The sequence below is a fragment of the Pipistrellus kuhlii genome, unplaced genomic scaffold (assembly GCF_014108245.1).
Source record: "Pipistrellus kuhlii isolate mPipKuh1 unplaced genomic scaffold, mPipKuh1.p scaffold_m20_p_72, whole genome shotgun sequence".
Lineage (NCBI taxonomy): Eukaryota > Metazoa > Chordata > Mammalia > Chiroptera > Vespertilionidae > Pipistrellus > Pipistrellus kuhlii.
This window is the reverse complement of record NW_023425576.1, coordinates 200,489-220,005: the sequence shown is the minus strand read 5'-3', so window position 1 is coordinate 220,005 and position 19,517 is coordinate 200,489. Positions and strand designations below refer to the sequence as shown.

The 19,517-nt window shown below is 45.2% G+C and overlaps 1 protein-coding gene across 1 annotated transcript in view; it reads right to left on the bottom strand.

Annotated features, from left to right (window-relative positions):
* Window positions 1–19,517, bottom strand: part of FMN2 (formin 2) — an 83,254-nt gene that overhangs the window by 36,689 nt on the left and 27,048 nt on the right. Inside the window, exons 8-13 of the mRNA XM_045576024.1 lie at window positions 13,716–13,803; window positions 6,835–6,896; window positions 2,735–2,826; window positions 2,461–2,590; window positions 1,233–1,379; window positions 161–220 (exon numbers count right to left, since the gene is read on the bottom strand). Of these exons, the coding sequence (XP_045431980.1) occupies window positions 161–220; window positions 1,233–1,379; window positions 2,461–2,590; window positions 2,735–2,826; window positions 6,835–6,896; window positions 13,716–13,803 (579 nt within the window). The remainder of the gene's footprint in view (window positions 1–160; window positions 221–1,232; window positions 1,380–2,460; window positions 2,591–2,734; window positions 2,827–6,834; window positions 6,897–13,715; window positions 13,804–19,517) is intronic.

Sequence of the window (19,517 nt, the reverse complement as noted above, 5' to 3'; positions counted from 1 at the left end):
CTTAAACCCATCGGCACTGGGATCCATAAGAATCACACAACGGCAGGGATGGCACAACCACAAAAACCAGCAATGCCCAACCATTTACAACAAAGTCTAGCCCCCCCCAAAAAAAAAAATAAAAAAAAATAACTACCTATATGCAAAAAAACTGTCTTACCTCATCAAAATTCCGAAGATAATAGGACACAATATAAGACAGAAGGCTCCTGCTATTGTCCTAGGCAGAAAAACTAAAGTCAGTAAAACATTTATATATTCTTTTCTTTTTCTTTTTCTTTTTTTTTTCTTTTTTTTTTTTCACAAAGAGGAAGGGAGGGAGAGAGAAAGAGAAACATTGATGAGAGAGAAACATGCATCAGCTGCCTCTTGCACACCCTTTACTGGGGATATGCCCACAACCAAGGTACTTACTTGCCCTTGACTGGAATCGAACCTGGGACCTTTCAGTCCACAGGCCGACGCTCTATCCACTGAGCCAAACCAGTTTCAGCCATAGTTATATTTAAATAGTTAAGTTAAACTGTTAAATAAAAGAGATCCCAGGAAATCAGCATACATAAGGGAGAGTGTTTAGAATGAAATGTGAAATTCCATATTTCAAGTTATGTTGGTGAACTATAAGCAAGGAGTTGAATGGCATAGAAGACCTTATTTTCCCCAGTGCTCACAGCTACGCTCCAAATGTTAAGCACAGCTGTTTAAGGGTGGAGTCTCCACTATAAATACTTTCCTATTTTTGCTTTCCCCCATCAGAAAATTAGTTCATTAATTTTTATGGATTTTATTAAGGGGTATAACTACTGCCTTCGCTGAGATGATGAATATTACTCGCTTTTCTATACACTCGGACCAGAGGTAAGTTTGATGGTCTAGCTAGTACTAAGTAGATTAGGAACATTAAAAAAATGAAGCATTTGCCCTAGCCAGTTTGGCTCAGTGGGTAGAGCGTGGGCTTGAGAACTGTAAGGTCCCAGGTTCAATTCCAGTCAAGGGCACATGCCCGGGTTGTGGGCTCGATTCCCAGTGGAGGACATGCAAGAGGCTGCTGATCCATGATTCTCTGTCATCATGGATCTCTCTCTCTCTCTCTCTCTCTCTCTCTCTCTCTCTCTCTCTCTCTCCCTTCCTCTCTGAAATCAATAAAAATATATTGTAACACACACACACACACACACACACACACAGTCCAATCCTCAGTTTGCCTACATTCATTCACACAGAACACTTACGCTGCTCTTGACGTCCTTCAGCTTCGGGAGAATGTCAAGCCCAAACCCATCGGCCTGCCCCCGGGTCTTGTTGCCGCCGTTCATGTAGTTGCCAAAGGCCAGGACCAGGCCCAGCACCTGCATGACGCCGGGCCCGTTTTTCAGCGTCTGTAAGCAGAAGGAAGAACCATGGCTCTCTGACGCAAAGTTCCGTTTGAATCATCATACGTGGGTGGCAGATATGGATGAGACACGGTTCCTTTGGGGTGATACCAAACTATGACCGGTCGTTCTTATATTTAAAGAGGAGTGTCTCAGAGAGGAAGACATCGGGACCGTTTCTGTGAAACAGATAAGGCCACACGGTGACAGCTACCCCAAAATCATGTCCTTGCGACCAGCCTAACGGGGACTACCTCAGCAGCATCACAAACGTATGGCCTAGGGGCAGGAAACTGAGGCCCACTTCCAAAGAGGAATGACCAAATTTAGCTTTAGCCCTGAAAAAATCCATACGCACGTCTTCCGAATCACATCATAGAACCTAGTGTTGTAAGCCACGTCCTCTGAAGATGTGCCTTTAGCACCTTATTATTGCTTCCCAACCACAACCATGGGGCTATTGATTTGGGACCAACTGTTTTAATGTTAATATTGCTCCTTTCTGCCAAAAAAAAAAAATGGATTCTGTGTTTAGCTCAGAAGGCTGCTGAGCTCCTGATGAATCGTACAGCTCATCCTAAATCCTTTGGTTGGAATCATTTGCTTGTTTTTGAGGGACCCTTCCAAATATGACAGGAAGTACATGAAATACCCTCCAATAGCATTTAACAGGGAGTTTGATGTAATTGAGGGCCATGAAAAGTAAGGATTCTGGCCCTACCCTGTTTGGCTCAGTGGATAGAGCGGTGGCCTACAGACTCAAGGGTCCCAGGTTTGATTCCAGTCAAGGGCACATGCCTTGGTTTCGGGCTTGATCTCAGTGTGGGGCATGCAGGAGGCAGCCAATCCATGTGTCTCTCTCATCATGGATGTTTCTATCTCTCTCTCCCTTTCTCTCTGAAACCAATGAAAGATCATCAATGACCACATTCAAGGCTCCATCATGTCACGTTCTCTTCCGTGGGCCTGCTAGCCTTCAGATGTTTTGAGTTCTTAGAATAAATCAAACTTTTCTGAGATGTGAACGTGCCTGAACACAACTAACCACCAGCATCCAAGCATCAGCTCCCCGCCCACCACCACCCACCTCACACAACTTCTGCAGCAACTCCAGCTTGCGGCGGATCGAGCCAATGCTTTCCGAAAACGTGGACTGGAAGAGGATGCAGAAGACTCGCTCGGAGAAGTTGGGGATGAGGGATAGTTCATACAGGAACCTGAGGAGCCAATCAAAGAGGGGGAAGATGTAACCCACAGAAACAGATGTGCAAGCTCGTATCACGCATCACGGCGGTGAACAGAAGATACTGCATCTTCCGAATGGGCTGGATGCCCACAGCCCGGCCCTAAGAGATGCTTACTGTTCAGGCTTGTCCAGGGACTTGGCACTTTCCTTGTCTTTGGAGGACCGGCCATGCTTTTCAATCTTTTCCAGCTCATCTGACTGTGCTCTCTGGAAATCAAAAGCCAAAATCTGGTCAACTGAATCCCTTAGATGATGATGATCTTAGTACAGCAAGACTCTATATTGTCATATTTCTTAACATCCCTCTGTAGTAAAGCTTGACATCATTCATGAGGCATGCGAAAGTGTAAATATGTTTAATGGAAACCAGATCATCTCCAAATCTTCCAAGTGATGGTATTGACAATCAGTGATCTGCAAAACACTTATTTATTCAAGCATGTTTTAAAACAGCACGGTCTTCTTCTCTTGCTCTCGAGCTGTTTATAATCCCCTCCAGAAGGCAAGACTTTCATGTTAAAGTGGTATTTCTTTTTTTATTTTTTAAAATATATTTTATTGATTTTTAACAGAGAGAAAGGGAGAGAGATAGAGAGCTAGATACGTCGATGAGAGAGAAACATTGACCAGTTGCCTTTTGCACACCCCCTACCGGGGATGTGCCCGCAACCAAGGTACATGCCCTTGACAGGAATCAAACCTGGGACCTTTCAGTCTGCAGACTGATGCTCTACCACTGAGCCAAACCGGCTTTGGCATCTTTTTAAAAAAATATATTTTATATTGACTTTTTACAGAGAGGAAAGGAGAGGGATAGAGAGTTAGAAACATCGATGAGAGAGAAACATTGATCCTACTGGGGATGTGCCCGCAACCAAGGTACATGCCCTTGACCAGAATCAAACCTGGGACCCTTCAGTTCGCAGGCCGATGCTCTATCCACTGAGCCACACTGGTCAGGGCTAACGTGGTATGTCTTATTAAGGGATCGATGAAACTCAATCTGATCCTACAGCAACTCTCCTGCTCTTTCCACAGAATTCTACCCCAGCACCAATGAACTTAGTCTGCAGTTATGGTATTCAGTTCATCCTTGACATCCACCATTTGATTTGGGGGCGGGGAGGAAATCTGTAGGTCAGGTATGTTATGAATGAAATAGCTTTGATTGTGTTGGACTGGGAATTTTTGAGCAATGTTAAGGGGAAATGCTCCTGCATTATTTAAAGGACAGGTTAAATTATCCTTTTGAACATTACACATTGAAGAGTTGATGGCTGGTCTATATGGTACTATTTGTTGACTCATATTTCCTCTAATATTGAAAACTAGCTTTTCAAGAGATATACACTTTGTATGATCCATAGATTCACATTCTACAAATGCATAGATCTTTCCAGGAACAACTAATAATTGGAATATCTTTAAATGCCAAGGACTGAGGGGAATTCACAAAATGGCAGCCACAGACACGCAGCAATCTAAAGTCATATGTCTAAGGGCTGAACAGCTCTTCAGGGTCCTAAAATCTTGACTACTTAACCATATATCGGCAAGCAGGCAAGTAAACAAAAAGAAATTCAGAACCAAACACGCACAAGATGCCATCTGGAATCATTCAACCTCCCAAATAAGGTTGATAGGAGTTTTATATCCTTTAAAAAAAAAAAAAAAAAAAAAAAGACTTGGCTATTTAATTCTTTAATAGCTTTATTGCACATTAAATTTTAGTTGTCACAATCCTGGGCCTCGAGGAGGAAAGGTAATTATCCTCTCAGGCTCATATGTCAAAAGCATCCAACGTTATTGCTGCCCGTGTATAATTTCAAGCCATGACCCACGCTTTCATAAAAAATTTAAAAAAAAAAAAACAAGGCTCTTGGCTTGTACGTATAAAACAATCAACACTTACTACCATTGAAAAATCTCTACCTAATATGGCCCTACCCAAGCCAAACCTGCAAGTATTCTCCATGAAGTAGAACACTCCTCGCCGGAAGTACATTCCTGTAGGTTCCGCAGAACCAAGGGACTTGAAGGGGGACCATGAACATTTATGGCGTGGGGAGGGAATGATTTACTGTGGTCCCTAGCCAACTGCTCTGTTTCTCTGCTGCTTGCCTGCCATCATGGAAAATCACTGGGTAATGTTTAGTACACAAGTGTCACGAGAGACTGTCCTTCCCCAAGAGAGAGCCGAATGTGCTGTTAAAAAAAAGCAAATGGCCAAGAAATACTCTCTGTACTCTCCCGAGCTAAAAAAGGGTGTTAATGGGCTCCGAGGAGCCAGAGGCCGATCACAGAAGAACGCGGTTAACAGAAACACAATGGCTGGTAAAGACACGGGCGGGGTGGCAATCACCCAACACCACACGCCAGCGTGCGCGATTCGTGTCCTTCTGAGGAGGGACCGCCTTCGGGACCAGAAGCAGCATCGTTAGGAGGAGTTAGCAAACAAGTGTTTTCCTTACCCAACGAGGTTGACACTGAGAGCTCAAACCCAAGAACAAAAAGAGCAGCAGGGATCAGAGCTAGCGCTGAACATAAAAGCCATTTCCCGAATCGTCGGTATAGGTGAAGAATGCAGTCTCCATCGACGTTATAAAGAATTTGAACACGGCCATGGATCTGCTGGCTGCTCCCCTACGCTCTTTCCAAGAAGTAGAAATCTTGGATCCCTCTCAGTTCCAGGTCAATCCATAGGAAAGACAGGCCCGTGGTCTCCCCTAGATCAGTAGTCGGACCCCAATTTCTAGGGGAAGTGTGAGATTTGGCACAGGCATCTTTCCATGTGTGGACCCTGAGAAGGAATGTGCCTGTTAAGAAGGGACTCCTGCCGAAACCGGTGTGGTTCAGTGGATAGAGCGTCAGCCTGTGGCCTGAAAGGTCCCAGGTTCGATTCCAGTCAAGGGCATGTACCTTAGTTGCGGGCACAACCCCGGTGGGGGGGGTGTAGGAGGCAGCTGATTAATGATTCTCTCTCATCAATGTTTCTAATTCTCTATCTCTACCTTCCTCATCAATAAAATATATTAAGAATAAAAGCATAATATGCTAATTAGACCGGACAGCCGGACGACTTTCCAAACGTCCTTCCCAATGACCTTCCGGATGAAGCCACAGCTGTGAGGGCAGAGCCCCTTATACGAATTTCGTGCACTGGGCCTCTAGTCGTCAATGACCTTGAGGGAACCAGAAAGATTCCTGGTCCAGAATGCTCAGAAGGACATAGTGTGTTTAGTGAGTGCATAGTTTCACCGGGTTTTAACTCCTCAGTTAAACAGGAATTGGGCGTTCGAGATTGCACGTTTTGAAATGAGGGTGTGTTTAGGAGTTGGAGGCCGCCCCACATTCATTCACATCTAGAAGCAAAAGCCCCCACTGCCAAACATGCAATTAGGGGAGGGGGGGGGAAAAAGTTGATATTCTAAATAAGGTTTGTATAGCAAATACTTCCATCTGTTTCAGAGATCAAATACGACAGCTTTCAAACAGTCCAAAAGGCCTGCATGCAAGCATCTGGCACCAAAGGGGATGCGTGTATTTATGGTTTCAGGTTAGTTATGTTATTTTGCCCTCGAGGATACGTGGTGGAACGCTAAATTAGATTATTCCTCACATACTTTAATAACAACAACGTGAGCTTACGCATGACACTCCGATTTATTTATTTTTTTCTAGATAAAATTTTTCTAGACAAAATGTAAATGTTCCCTCGGACGCCATGAGTAAACAATGAAGGCTGAGTTAAGATCACCACTCGGATACCTTTCAAACACTGTTTTCAGACTTGAGCATAATGATTACAGTTATGACAACTCGGTAAATGTTGAAACATTTTCAAGGAGGAGGACCCCAGCCAAGTCCAAGGGCGCAAAGTGCCACGTTTCTCTTCTGCAGATACCATCACGTGAGCAAGACTCACACCAAAAAGAGTGACAAGGCCCTAGCCGGTGTGACTTGGTGGGTAGAGCATCGGCCTGCAGACTGAAGGGTCCTGGGTTTGATAAGGGTTCAAGGACACGCGCAACCTGGGCATAAGCCCTGACTGGGAATCAAACCCGGGACCCTTCAGTCCGCAGGCCAACGCTCTACCCACTGAGCCAACCTGCCTAGGGCCGATTCCCTTCTTAAAGCAACAAGCCTAGCTGCGTACAGGGTCAAGTAGTGTGGACGTACGATATACTCACACTTCCAGTTCCTTCTATTACTCACATTCTCATAAAGGGCTTGAAGGGTCTCCAGGTCAACCACAGAGTTGTCCAAGTTCACAACAGCTGTTGAAACAAACAAAAGGACAAAAGAAAGAACATAAATGACTTAGCCATACACCAGCTGTAAAAAGATGCCTGGCCATTTTTTCCTCTTCTTTTATTAATTGTTTACTTATTTGTGTTGTTGTTTTTTTGTTGCTATTGTTGTTAATCTCCACCTGAGGATACTTTTCCATTGATTTTGAAAGAGAGTGGAAGGGAGGAGAAGAAGACACAGAGAGAGAAACATCCATGTGAGAGACAGACACACATGGATTGGCTGCCTCTGGCATGAGTCTCAAACGGGGCTGGGGATCGAGCCTACAACCGAAGTATGTGCCCTTGACCAGAGTAGAACCCACAACCCTTCAGTCCACAGGCCAGTGCTCTATCCGCTGAGCCACATAGGCCAGGGCTGTGAGGTCTGGCCATCTGGAGCAGCGGGGACCAGCTCTGGAGCGGAGTTCCTAACCCAGCGGTCAGTGGGGGCAGGGCGCTCACTTCAATGCGAGCTTTCACCTGCTCCAAAAATACAAAACCTCACGAACATGGCCCAGTCCAAAGTCAAAGACCAACTGTGAGTGTCTTTCCAGGACTAGCTGCCTGAATTTGGAAAACTTGCTTCAATAGCAGAAAATCAGATCAGTCACTCTTCTTACCGTCACATCCCTATTTTACATCAATTAATGCTCTACCTGCCTACATAGGACACAGTCAATTCCAATCATTCAACTGATGGGCTTCATGTAGACATGACAGATGCGTTTCCTGGGGTACTTATTTTACTTGTTCTAATAAAAGAACAATTCTTTGATTATGGTATTGAGATTAGCACAGATGCATCCTTAAAAATCCACTCTGACTATACCAACTACCCGGGTTTATTACTCAAGAGAGAAGTGGAATGAATCGTCAAAAAATTGGGAGTAGGTCCTTAAGTGCATTTTGTGGCCTGAGAGTCGTATTGTGTTTTTGGAATCCGTGTGTTTTATTGTATAATGCAGTTTGGACACAGGTTTGTTAAAAGCGTTCTGTACTACCTACATACAGAGTAGTTAGAAATGAGGTGAATGTGCCCTGATCCTTGATTTGTGCCGAGCAGCCAGCATAGCTATTGTGGAATTAAATATTTCTGGAAGGAAAATCACAAAGTGGATAATCACACTCTGGTTGTATTTGTTTTGATAACGGAGGCATTTGACAATGTCTTTCCTCTCAAAGCTTCAAGCACACGAGACAATTCTTGTTGACTCTGGCAACATCCCAAGAAGGAATTAAGAAAGGAAAGTGGGAAACTGACGTGTATGATGGATGGGAATGTTAACTAACCAAGATAATTTCGCTTTTCTGCTCAAAGCTGAGAACAGACCCCATGATCCCCCAACAAATATCACAGCAACTAGAACATGATACTTCCATCCTAATAATATTCCTCTATCTCCATTTCCAAAAATATCAGGTCTCAAGTATCAAGTAAGAATTTGATTAAGACTCTCAGACAAATGTTTTCACTCCTTAGACTACATAGGGCAACTTCCTAGGACAAACTGTGTTTCAAAGCAGTACAAACACTTGCCCAACTGCCTTTGACTACATTTCAAAAATTAAATAAAAGGGATTAGCAAATGATTTTCACTAGAAGCAACGTGGCTGTAAGTAATATAACAACATGCAGAAAACCCAAATAAAGATAGCAAGTTCACGTATGAAATGACTCCCTTAGGATGTGTCCAGAGTCTTATCCCTTAAGAAAAACATCATGGTGAATCCAAAGGGTCGGACTTCAACATTCATTAGCTCATAATCAAGTATTTCTACATTCCTTGGGTGACTTAGCAAAAGGCTATGAAAGAAATGCTAGTCAACTTCGTGCACCATTTCATCTTCGGAACAAGGAAAAGAAACGCAATGGAATTAATTCATACACAAGTCAAAACTCATCAGAGATACAATTGTCTTCTGGCTTCCTCCATCAGTCTAAAACATATTATTATTCCTACAGGTCTTCCCCCACACAAAGTCTTACTTGTGATTATACTGAGTTTCTCGTCTTTGAAACTCATGCAGTATCAGTATTGAAGAATATCATAATAAAGGCTATATGGTCCTAACCATTGACTTATAGGCCTAACCATAGGTATAGGGCCCTAAGCAAGTCCACAAGTTTCTAACCCATGAATCCTCGTTTTTAAAAATATATATTTTTATTGACTTCGGAGAAGAAGGGAGAGAGAGAGAGAGAGAGAGAGAGAGAGAGAGAGAGATCAATGATGAGAGAGAACCACGGATTGGCTGCCTCCTGCATGCCCCACCCACACTGGAGATCGAGCCTGCAACTTGGGCCTATCCCCTAACTGGGAATCGAACCATAACTTCCTGGTTCATAGGTCGACGCTCAACCACTGAGCCACGCCAGCCAGGAAAACCTCATTTTTGTAATCATTCACAGAAAATCTCAATAGAAAGCAGCTCCATAAAATTTTCCCGCTACTGGCTTTCCACTTGAGAGATGCTAACACAATTCAATGGGAATCAGCTGTTTTGACAAAAACCATAGAATCGTGCTCAAGTAGCTGAAGTTCAGGAAGATTAAATATTGGCAGAGGAAGGGGTACCATGAGAGAGATCCAGACAGGAAGGAAGGCTAAAACATGCAATTTGAGAAGGGAATGGGGATATTGACGGGCTCTCCTTCCTCAATATCAAAAGCACATTCCACCACTTTGGAAATCAGGATACGGACTGAAACTCACGTTCCTAAATGTTTCGTGAAATCTCCCAGGATGCCCCTCTCTTAAAATCTATGATGAGGTAGGTGGTACGGTTTCCACTGACGACATTCTAAAATCAAGGCACCCAGAGAACGCGTTCACGCGTGTCCCCGACCAATGTCACAGCGGTTCTCAAAACTCAGTGCCATCCCAGCTCGTTAGGCTAGTTAACAGTCTCTGGAGCAACAACCATCTGGATCCGGAGCTCCAGCAGGTGCCTGGCAGGGCTGCCAACCGGTTATGAGTGGCGACCGCCTTCACCAACAATCTGGCATGCGGTTGGTTCATATCACTTCCCTCTTCAAGGTTTTGTAGAACACCAACCAACTCGTCTGTCTCTCATAAGCCTTATGATCTATCCCGAAGTCCAAACGAGTTTCTTCTGTTTCTGTTCATCCGATTTCTACCTATGGCCGTGGGAAGGGATTTCTATAAATACCAGAGGCCCCGTGCATCCCTCTCCCCTCCAGTGTGATCTGCTCTCGTAAGGTAGAGATTCCCAAACCTACTGGCTCCATGCCCAGCGTGGGGCATGCAGGAGGCAGCCCGTCCATGATTCTCTCTCATCGTTGATGTTTCTATCTCTTGCTCCCTCTCCCTTCCTCTCTGCCATCAATAACATACATTTTGAAAACCTTACTAGGATCTCCCTAAATCAGTACCCTGAGTGAGGGATGTCAGACACCCCATGTTGAAAGCATCCTTGGCGAGAGGAACACGGAGCGTTCCCGTGGTGCCGATTGCAGCGTGGGAAACCAAACAAGCGCCCGCAGGGAACTCTCATCAGCACCAATTTTGGTTGGGGTGCGTGGGCAGGGAGCCGCGTCAGCAGAGGCTTAAACACCCAGTGAGTGCAGACCAGCCCGTCGTCCCAGTTCATGCCCTCTCCTCGTTGGCGGGGTGGGCAAGTGTGCCAAGGCTGCGAGAAACCACCCTGACCCAACGTGCGATTCAGAAGCCACAGGGGGGGGCGGGAATCAGCCCTGGCCGGTGTGGCTCAATGGATAGAGCATGGGCCTGGGGACTGAGGGATCCCAGGTTCGATTCCGGTCAAGGGCACAGACCTTGGTTGCAGGCACATCCCCAGTAGGGGGTGTGCAAGAGGCAGCTGGTCGATGATTCTCTCTCATCGATGTTTCTAACTCTCTATCCCTCTCTCTTCCTCTCTGTAAAAAATCAATAAAATATATTTTTTTTAAAAGAAAGAAAGAAAGAAAAGCTTTCACGTGGGAAACAGAATCCATCTCATCCCCAGTCCGCCCCTGGTCCATCTCAGGCACGCTTGCTTAGACAAGGGTAGCCACATCCGTTACGGATGAATCCGAAGGCCCACACGCCTATGGACCTTGTTTAGAATAGCTGGACGGGTGGCATCGAGAGAGAACAAATGCATTTCGGTGGAGTCAGGCCGTCACCTCCTTGTCTGGGCAGTGGGAGGAGGCGAGGGGGGAGGGTGGGGAGGAGGGAGACACGGAGACGAAGACCGTGATCCTTTCGGAATAAAACCTTTCAATGCAAACACGCCGGGCCCGGGCAGACTGTTTAACCTAGCGATATTGTATTTCATTCCTGGTCTCGGCGCGCTTTGTGGATTTGACCAAACTGGTACAAACGCGGAGGGCTTATCTCAACTGTTTAGATAAGGGGGACTCGGCTTTGGCAGGTGACAGAGCCGGGGGCGTGGAACAAAGCGGGCAGAGGGAGAGGCTGGCACGGGCCCAGCGGGTGTTTATGTTACGCGGGGGGTATGGACGGGGGAGGAGTGTAAAGCGCCCGCTGTTGGCTCCGTGTGTCCATAAGCCGGCCCTGCAGAATGTCCTTACTTGGGCATCGGGGACCTCACCTTCCTCTTCGGTAAACATTTACGCTCTTGTAAAACAGAGCTCGGGGAGTCTTCCCTGGGACGAGGGCCCTCGCCCGGGGGTCCCCATCTGCCACTGCTTTCCAGCACGTATTCTAGAAAGGGCAATCGTGTTCAGGGTGACGGCTCACAGGAGTCTGTCTGTGGCTGCGTCCGTACAGAACCTGCAACTGTCTGATGCCCCACGTGACTTGCATCCAGATAATAATCCGGCTTTTCTGTTTTAATATATTTTATTGTGTGTGGTTTTTTTTAGAGAGAGAGGAAGAGAGAGGGAAAGGGATAGAGAGTTAGAAACATCGATCCGCTGCCCCTGGCACGCACCCCCCACTGGGGATGTGCCCGCCACCAAGGCACATGCCCTTGACCGGAATCGAACCTGGGACCCTTGAGTCCGCAGGCCGACGCTCTATCCACTGAGCCACACCGGTTAGGGCTGCTTCTTCAAGCTTTTAAGGCAGCCATTTCATTTATTTATTATTTTTTTTTAGAAACCCGTGTGCAGGATTTCAAAGCGACTCCAGCCACCGCTTTATATCCTAATGGGATAACGTTTCTGCATCATTCGGCGTGACCCTCACACCACCGACATCCACGCTGCGTTATTGTTAGCGTCGCATGTTCAGCTAGCAAATTTTTCAATGAACTCTCGCTGGCTTGCCCACAGACCCAGATGTGAGGCGGGCTCCTCGGGTCATACGGTTCTCGTTAGTAGCCCAGCCCGGCTGAATATTTGACTGGGGGAAAGGACCGTGTCATTATTTTCAGATTTCCTCCCATGACTTAACCGGCCTGCCCCTGCCAGCTCTGGAAACGCCGAGCACTTCTTGGCGCCAGACTTGGCGTCCTGCTCTCTGACTACCACCCCCAGCGCTTCGGCCGAGGAAGTCTCCTCGCCATCAAAACAGTTTCATAAAACCGGAATCGTGATGAAGGGTTACTCATCCATCGCTATTTATGAATTATTCCACCCCGTGGCTTCAGCCAAACAAACAGCATCCACGTTCCTACAAGGGTAGGCAAGGAAAAGCCAGGTCAACGTTTCCATGATTTATAAGGTTTGTGTTGCACTGGAGGCCACGTTGCTTTAATAGGTAAGCTGGCATTCCACGGAACAGTTCAATCTGCTTTGAATCTAGCCTCGGGCTCTGGGCAGCGTGAGGGACATTCTGAACATAAACTCAACTCCTCTGTTCACCTTTGGGCTGTATCTCTCAAGCACAGATGTGATCAGAGGAGAAGGCACGGGAATACCTGTGCATGGGAGGGTAGAATTCAGTTATGAAAATATTGCCGCTAACGTCGCTCCGAAAATGTGGGAAAAAATCACCCCGATTCCAAATGTAAATAATGTTGTAGAAGCCCGTATAAAAACATACATGAAAACAACAACATAAAAGAAATAGCAGGCGGTCCTGCTATTACTGTTTCCATGTGTCTTGACCACGAACAATAACAGAAGCAGGCAAGAATCCTTGGAAACGATCTTTGATGATTATTAGGAAAGATAATTCACTCCCGCCCTCGCTGGTTTGGCTCAGTGGATAGAGCGTCGGCCTGCGGACTGAAAGGTCCCGGGTTCGATTCCAGTCAAGGGCACATGTCTGGGTTTCAGGCTCGATCCCCAGTAGAGGGCATGCAGGAGGCAGCCAATCTGATTCTCTCTCATCACTGATGTTTCTATCTCTCTCTCCCTCTCCCTTCCTCTCTGAAATCAATAAAAAAAAAAAATGTTAAAAATAAATAAACAGGGACCGGTTTGGCTCAATGGATAGAGCGTCGGCTTGGGGACTGAAGGGTCCTGGGTTCGATTCCGGTCAAGGGCATGTACCTTGGTTGCGGGCACATCCCCAGTAGGGGGTGTGCAAGAGGCAGCTGATCGGTGACTCTCTCTCATCGATGTTTCTAACTCTCTATCTCTCTCCCTTCCTCTCTGTATAAAATCAATAAAATATATTTAAAATAAATAAATAAATAAATAAATAAATGCATTTTTATTAATGCAGACTAAACATGTCTCATGAGAATCATGAGACAGAAACAACAGAAACGCCACATGAATAGGTAACATGCCGGCAACAAGCATGAGGGAAACACACGACCCTCAGTATCGACGGCAATTCTAAGTCTGAAATGATTTTGCCTCCAACCACCACGCCCTTCAGCCCACGCAGTGGTATTCAAAAGCTGGATTTTAACTTGCACACTTACCATGTTGTATGTCTTTCATATCCAAGTGAAGGCTAGACATTAATATCCCAACCGCTTGCGACCTTTTGTTGCTTAATAGCTTGACAACCTGCTCAAGAAAAAAGGGGGAAATGTCCATTGGAACGCCAACGACATGCTTAATAATGTGTTACTTAATCTTAAAGGAAGAACAAGTCAAGTCAGCATATGAAGTATTCAAAAATGGCTTGAAAAGAGTTTTCTATTATAAACCTTCAAAATCCACCATTTACACACACACACACACACACACACACACACACCACCGAGTGTTCCCATTGCCCTGAACAGCAGGCTCTTGACCAGTCTTTTAAGAGCCTGATATGTTAACAAGTACCCTGTTTCCCCGAAAATAAGCCAGTGTCTTATATTAATTTTTGCTCCCAAAGATGCGCTAGGTCTTATTTTCAGGGGATGTCTTATTTTTCCATGAAGAAGAATACGGTACACATTTATTGTGAAATGAAAATAAAGGAAATTTATTACCTGTATACGGTACGGTAGGTAACATGCCGGCAACAAGCATGAGGGAAACACACGACCCTCAGTATCGACGGCAATTCAACACAAACCAGACAAACTGTGAATCCTACAGTATCAAGAATGTACTCATTTATTCAGTGACAATCATGTCATCATCTTCTGGAACATAATTATAACAATCCAATTTCTGAATTTCCTGGTGAATTTCTTGTGACTCCATTTCTTTCAGAATCAGTGGACCAAATCTCTCATGTTTAGCAATAGCATTCTGAGACAGAGCCTAGGGGGGGCCTTATTTTCAGGGGATGCCTTATATTTCACCTGTAAGTAGGTCTTATTTTTGGAGGATGTCTTATTTTCAGGGAAACACGGTAGAATTGATAATAGTTTAGGAAGTCAGTTGGGTCTCTGTAAAATAACAACTTCACGTTTGATCATTTGCAGCCTGAGCTTTAAGACGTGGTCCTTACTAGCCGCAGAGTCATAGAAGCATGGACAGACTGTGGAACCTCAGAGGGAAGGCAGGGGAGAGTGGGTGGAAAGAGATCAGATAATGAACTTGTGTGCACATATGTATCAGCCAGGGACACAGACAATTAGGGCCTAGGTGGGGGGAGGACAGGAGCGGCTGGAAGAGATTAATGGGGGGAAAGGAGGACCGAAGTAATATTTTCAACAATAAAGAATAAATTTCAAAAAACAAGATGAGCTGAAACCGGTGTGGCTCAGTGGATAGAGCGTCGGCCTGCGGACTGAAGGGTCCCAGGTTTGATTCCTGTCAAGGGCATGTACCTGGGTTGCGGGCACATTCCCAGTAGGGGGTGTGCAGGAGGCAGCTGATGGATGTTTCTCTCTCATCAATATTTCTAACCCTCTATTCCTCTCTTTTCTTCTCTGTAAAAAATCAATAAAATATATTTTAAAATTTAAATTAAAATAAAAGCATCTTGCAAATGCAAGGTGTTGGTGTTAGTGATCCAATGACTAGTGGTCATATTTTACTAGAGGCAGGACACACGAAATTCGTGCCAGGCGCTCAGCCCTCGCAGCCCTGGCTTCGTCCAGAAGGTCGTTCAGCTGTCCGGTCTAATTAGCATATTATGCTTTTATTATTATAGATTATTATAGATAAGGCTATCCAAGCACCTGAGCTTATTCCAACAAGAGGAAGACAAGCAATGACAGAAAGCGGTAAGGAGTAAACCAAATAAAATCTGGCAAAACCTAGAATGAAGAGAGAACCACCCACACAACGATGAATCCCCATCGTGTAGCAAACGTACAAAGCGCTGGTCCTCTAAGATTTCTTCAGACACATATCCTGTGGGTCAACCCACAACTCTGATGTGGACTCACATCGTTGTTCCTCTGGAAAGACACGGTTCTCTCTAGATTTTTTTTTTTTTTTTTGATCCCATGGGATCGGGAACCAAGAGCTTTCTTGGCACTGCCTGACACCAGGTCATGCACACAGCAAACATCTTCAATCCCAACGCGTCTCCACTCCAGAGCAAAGAATGCTTTTGTATGAGATTTTGCAGAGCCAGAGGTTATCAGGGTGTGGGTGGGTTTCGAAGTCATGCTTATTTACACCACCACCCTCTCCTCTTGTGATCAGCAGCCAGCCTCAGGAAAGGGTGGCTGGCCTCACAGGCTCCCAACCACATTCCACGGCCCTGCACAGACCAGGGAAGACATTGACACTGACCATGCCCGGGAGGGATATCTCCAGACTATCTGGTCGGCACCAGACAAGCCCGTCTACGTGGGCAGCCTCCGCACAACCTGGGACACAAAACAGGGAGTTGGCTGATTGGGGAGATAGCTGTCAATCCCACCCCCCGATTAAGAAGCTACACGTCCGTCATGATTTGACCTGGGTGGCGCTAAGAACTCTGTACTTCAGCCCACATCTTCGCCTACGTGAGCAGCTATGTAACTTCAGACAAAGCTCTTGAATGGCTCTGGATTCCCCTATCTGTGGAATATTCCTCAGTGGGGATGGGGCTGGGTGCAGGAGGCAGCCAATCAATGATCCTCTCTCATCATTGATGGTCTATCTCCCTCTCTCTTCCTCTCTGAATCAGTGAAAATATATTTAATAAGAAGAGCAAGCCGAAACCAGATTGGCTCAGTGGATAGAGCGTCGATCTGCGGACTGAAAGGTCCCAGGTTCGATTCCGGTCAAGGGCATGTACATTGGTTGCGGGCACATCCCCAGTAAGAGGTGTGCAGGAGGCAGCTGGTCGATGTTTCTCTCTCATCGACGTTTCTAGCTCTCTAGCCTTCTTCCTTCCTCTCTGTAGAAAATCAATAAAATATATATTAAAATAAAATAAAATAAATAGAAGAGCAAAGCCACTGGCTTGTTCTAAATAAATTCAAGTCAAATAGAGTAACAAAACGGCCTCTTAGCTAGGTGTATGTTACATCCTCAAATCACATGTGCCAAGATATTAACTAGTTTGTATTCACCAACAGAGAAGAAAGCCAGGGTACGAAGGGGAAATGGCTGAAAGCCATGACAACATGGGGTGGGCTGGGATGCCCACTCACCTCTGCCCGACTCCAAAGCTTACCTGTTCCCCTGCTTCAGGCCCCGTTGGCCACACTACACACACATACACGTGGTGCAGGATCCTTGACATAACAGAGCACCCAATGCACCAGAAGAATCCACTGACAGAGAAACATGCAATAATATTGGGCCTAAGCAACTGTTCAACCATTCGACCAGTAGCTATGACACGCACTGACCACCAGGGGGCAGGTGCTCAACGCCCAGGTATGGAAGCATGGGACAGACTGATGAATCTCAGGGGGAGGGTAGTGGGGAGGGCAGGAAGAGATTAACCAAACATCTTATATGCATACTAGAGGCCCAGTACACGGATTTGTGCACCAGTGGGGTCCCTCAGCAGGGATCAGGCTGAAACTGGCACTCTGGCATCCCCCGAGGGGTCCTGCATTTCAAGAGGGCACAGGCCAGGCTGAGGGACCCCACAGTGCACAAGTCTATGCACCAGGCCTCTAGTTTTCATTTAAAGGAATAAGTATTCAAGAATTAGAAATGCAATTCCTGACTGATATCAACTTCTTTCTTAGCTTACACTGAAGCAGTGAGGAAGATCCTGACTAACAAAACAAAACCGATAAACAGTATAGCGTGATCATAAATAAACTGAGGAGGGGGGGAATGACATTGGGTTATATTTTCATAAAAAAATGTATTCTAACAGGTTGCACTTCCAAGCTTCATATTTTACTTTCTTAAATATTACAGCAACATGGAATTAAAAAGTCGAACATAAATACCACCACGCTCCTAAGATAAAATGTTTTTCTAATTAAAACGAACTATCACAGCTACCCATCTCTTTCCACTCCGTGAGCACAGAGAAAACACACCGAGATGTTGAAACTCCTGGAATTTAAAAACAATACACAACCTTCTCTTTGATGCTCGTTGGACACAGCATTTGGAGACATACATGCAAGATATAATTTGGCCCTCCATCATATCAAACATCTTCCCAATCAAAAAAAAAAAAAATGTGTTCCCTGCCCAATAGTATGCAAGTTCATTTGGTTGCATTTTTCTCTTCGGAATTCCTGCTAAAAATCTGGTTTTAGATTATCTGCACTATCTCCACTGTTAACAGTACATTCCTAGCTGGGAACTCACAGGGTAAGATTAGAAGTAAAGTATTGAAAACCCACTAAGTTGTGAATATAACACCTACATTTCATGATATTGCAAAAAATCATTTAGATATCAAAAGTGTCTACAGAATATGGACATTAGCATATTTTGATGAGTGATGCTAACTGTCACAAGTAAAAGATACGATACATATAAAATGATAGGGTTACTGACAACCCCAAATGAATAAGACTCTTACTGAGGCATACCTTGGTTGCGGGCACATCCCCAGAAGGGGGTGTGCAGGAGGCGGTTTATCAATGTTTCTCTCTCATCGATGTTTCTAACTCTCTATCCATTTTAACCTGCCTCTCTGCAAAAAAATCAATAAAATATATATATATTTTTTAAAGCCAGTGTTATAAGCGAAAAATGGACTATTCAGGAAATGAAGGACCACCTCGCCTCTGCTGATGAGATGGAAACGGCATCATAAACGTTGAGTTATTCAGTGAATGGTCATCCCGTTTGTGACCTATTCAGGCATCTGCTTTCCCTCCTGCCCATTAGCCATTAGCTTGGTGTGACTTTTCTGGCTCTTCCAAAGACACAGGCTCAACCCCTGGCTCTAGCCACTGAGCAGCACGGTGCTTTCGGCACTGCGAAGAGATGATACAAGGGTGAAAACTGCATTGATCCCACCCATCAGAGGAACACAGTTCCAGCGTCCTTGCCAAGTCTCCGATCTATTTCTGGAAATGACATACTGACTCAGCCACGGGTGCGTTCCCCGAAGACCTCCTAGAGTTTGGACATGAAAGAGGAATAAACATGGACTTGTCAGGGACCTAATTTATGGTGCTCGTTTTTTTTTGGAGAATAAAAGCTTCAATATGTGATCTTTTTTTTTTAAGTCTTGAAAGACAAATGGCGTTCTCTGCGGCGGCACCATGTTTTTCAAGGATCATCCGCCTCGCGTTTCCCTTTCTTCAGCAATCCCATGTAAAGGGACAGACCCGGTGCCAAATGGGTACGTTCTGGCACATTCTCATCCAACAACAGTCAAGTCAGTCATTACTCATCTCCCTGAAAATATCTCCCACCCCGTGGGCCCAAAGTATCAAGTGAGCGCTTGGTTTTTCAATAATAGTTTTTCCAAAGTGGAAAAAATTTATTGTTTAAAATAGGAAAATAAAATTTAAAAATAAAGTGGTTATTGTTTAAAACAAATGCTTCCCAGGTTCGATTCTGGTCAAGGGCTTGTACATTGGTTGCGGGCACATCCCCAGTGGGGGGTGTGCAAGAGGCAGCTGATGAATTATTCTCTCTCATCGATGTTTCTAACTCACTCCTCTCTGTAAAAAAAAATAAATAAGATGGCGAAGCCGGTTTGGCTCAGTGGATAGAGCATCAGCCTGTGGGCTGAAAGGTCCCGAGTTCGATTCTGGTCAAGGGCATGTATCTTGTTTGCGTCCACATCCCCAGTAGGAGGTGTGCAGGAGGCAGCTGATCAATGTTTCCCTCTCGTCGATGTTTCTAACTCTATCCCTCTCCCTCCCTCTCTATAAAAAATTAATAAAATATATATTTTTTAAATGATGGGCCCCTATGCAATCATTTTCTAATAACTTGAGTGTCTTAAGTGTCCAGGAGAGTTG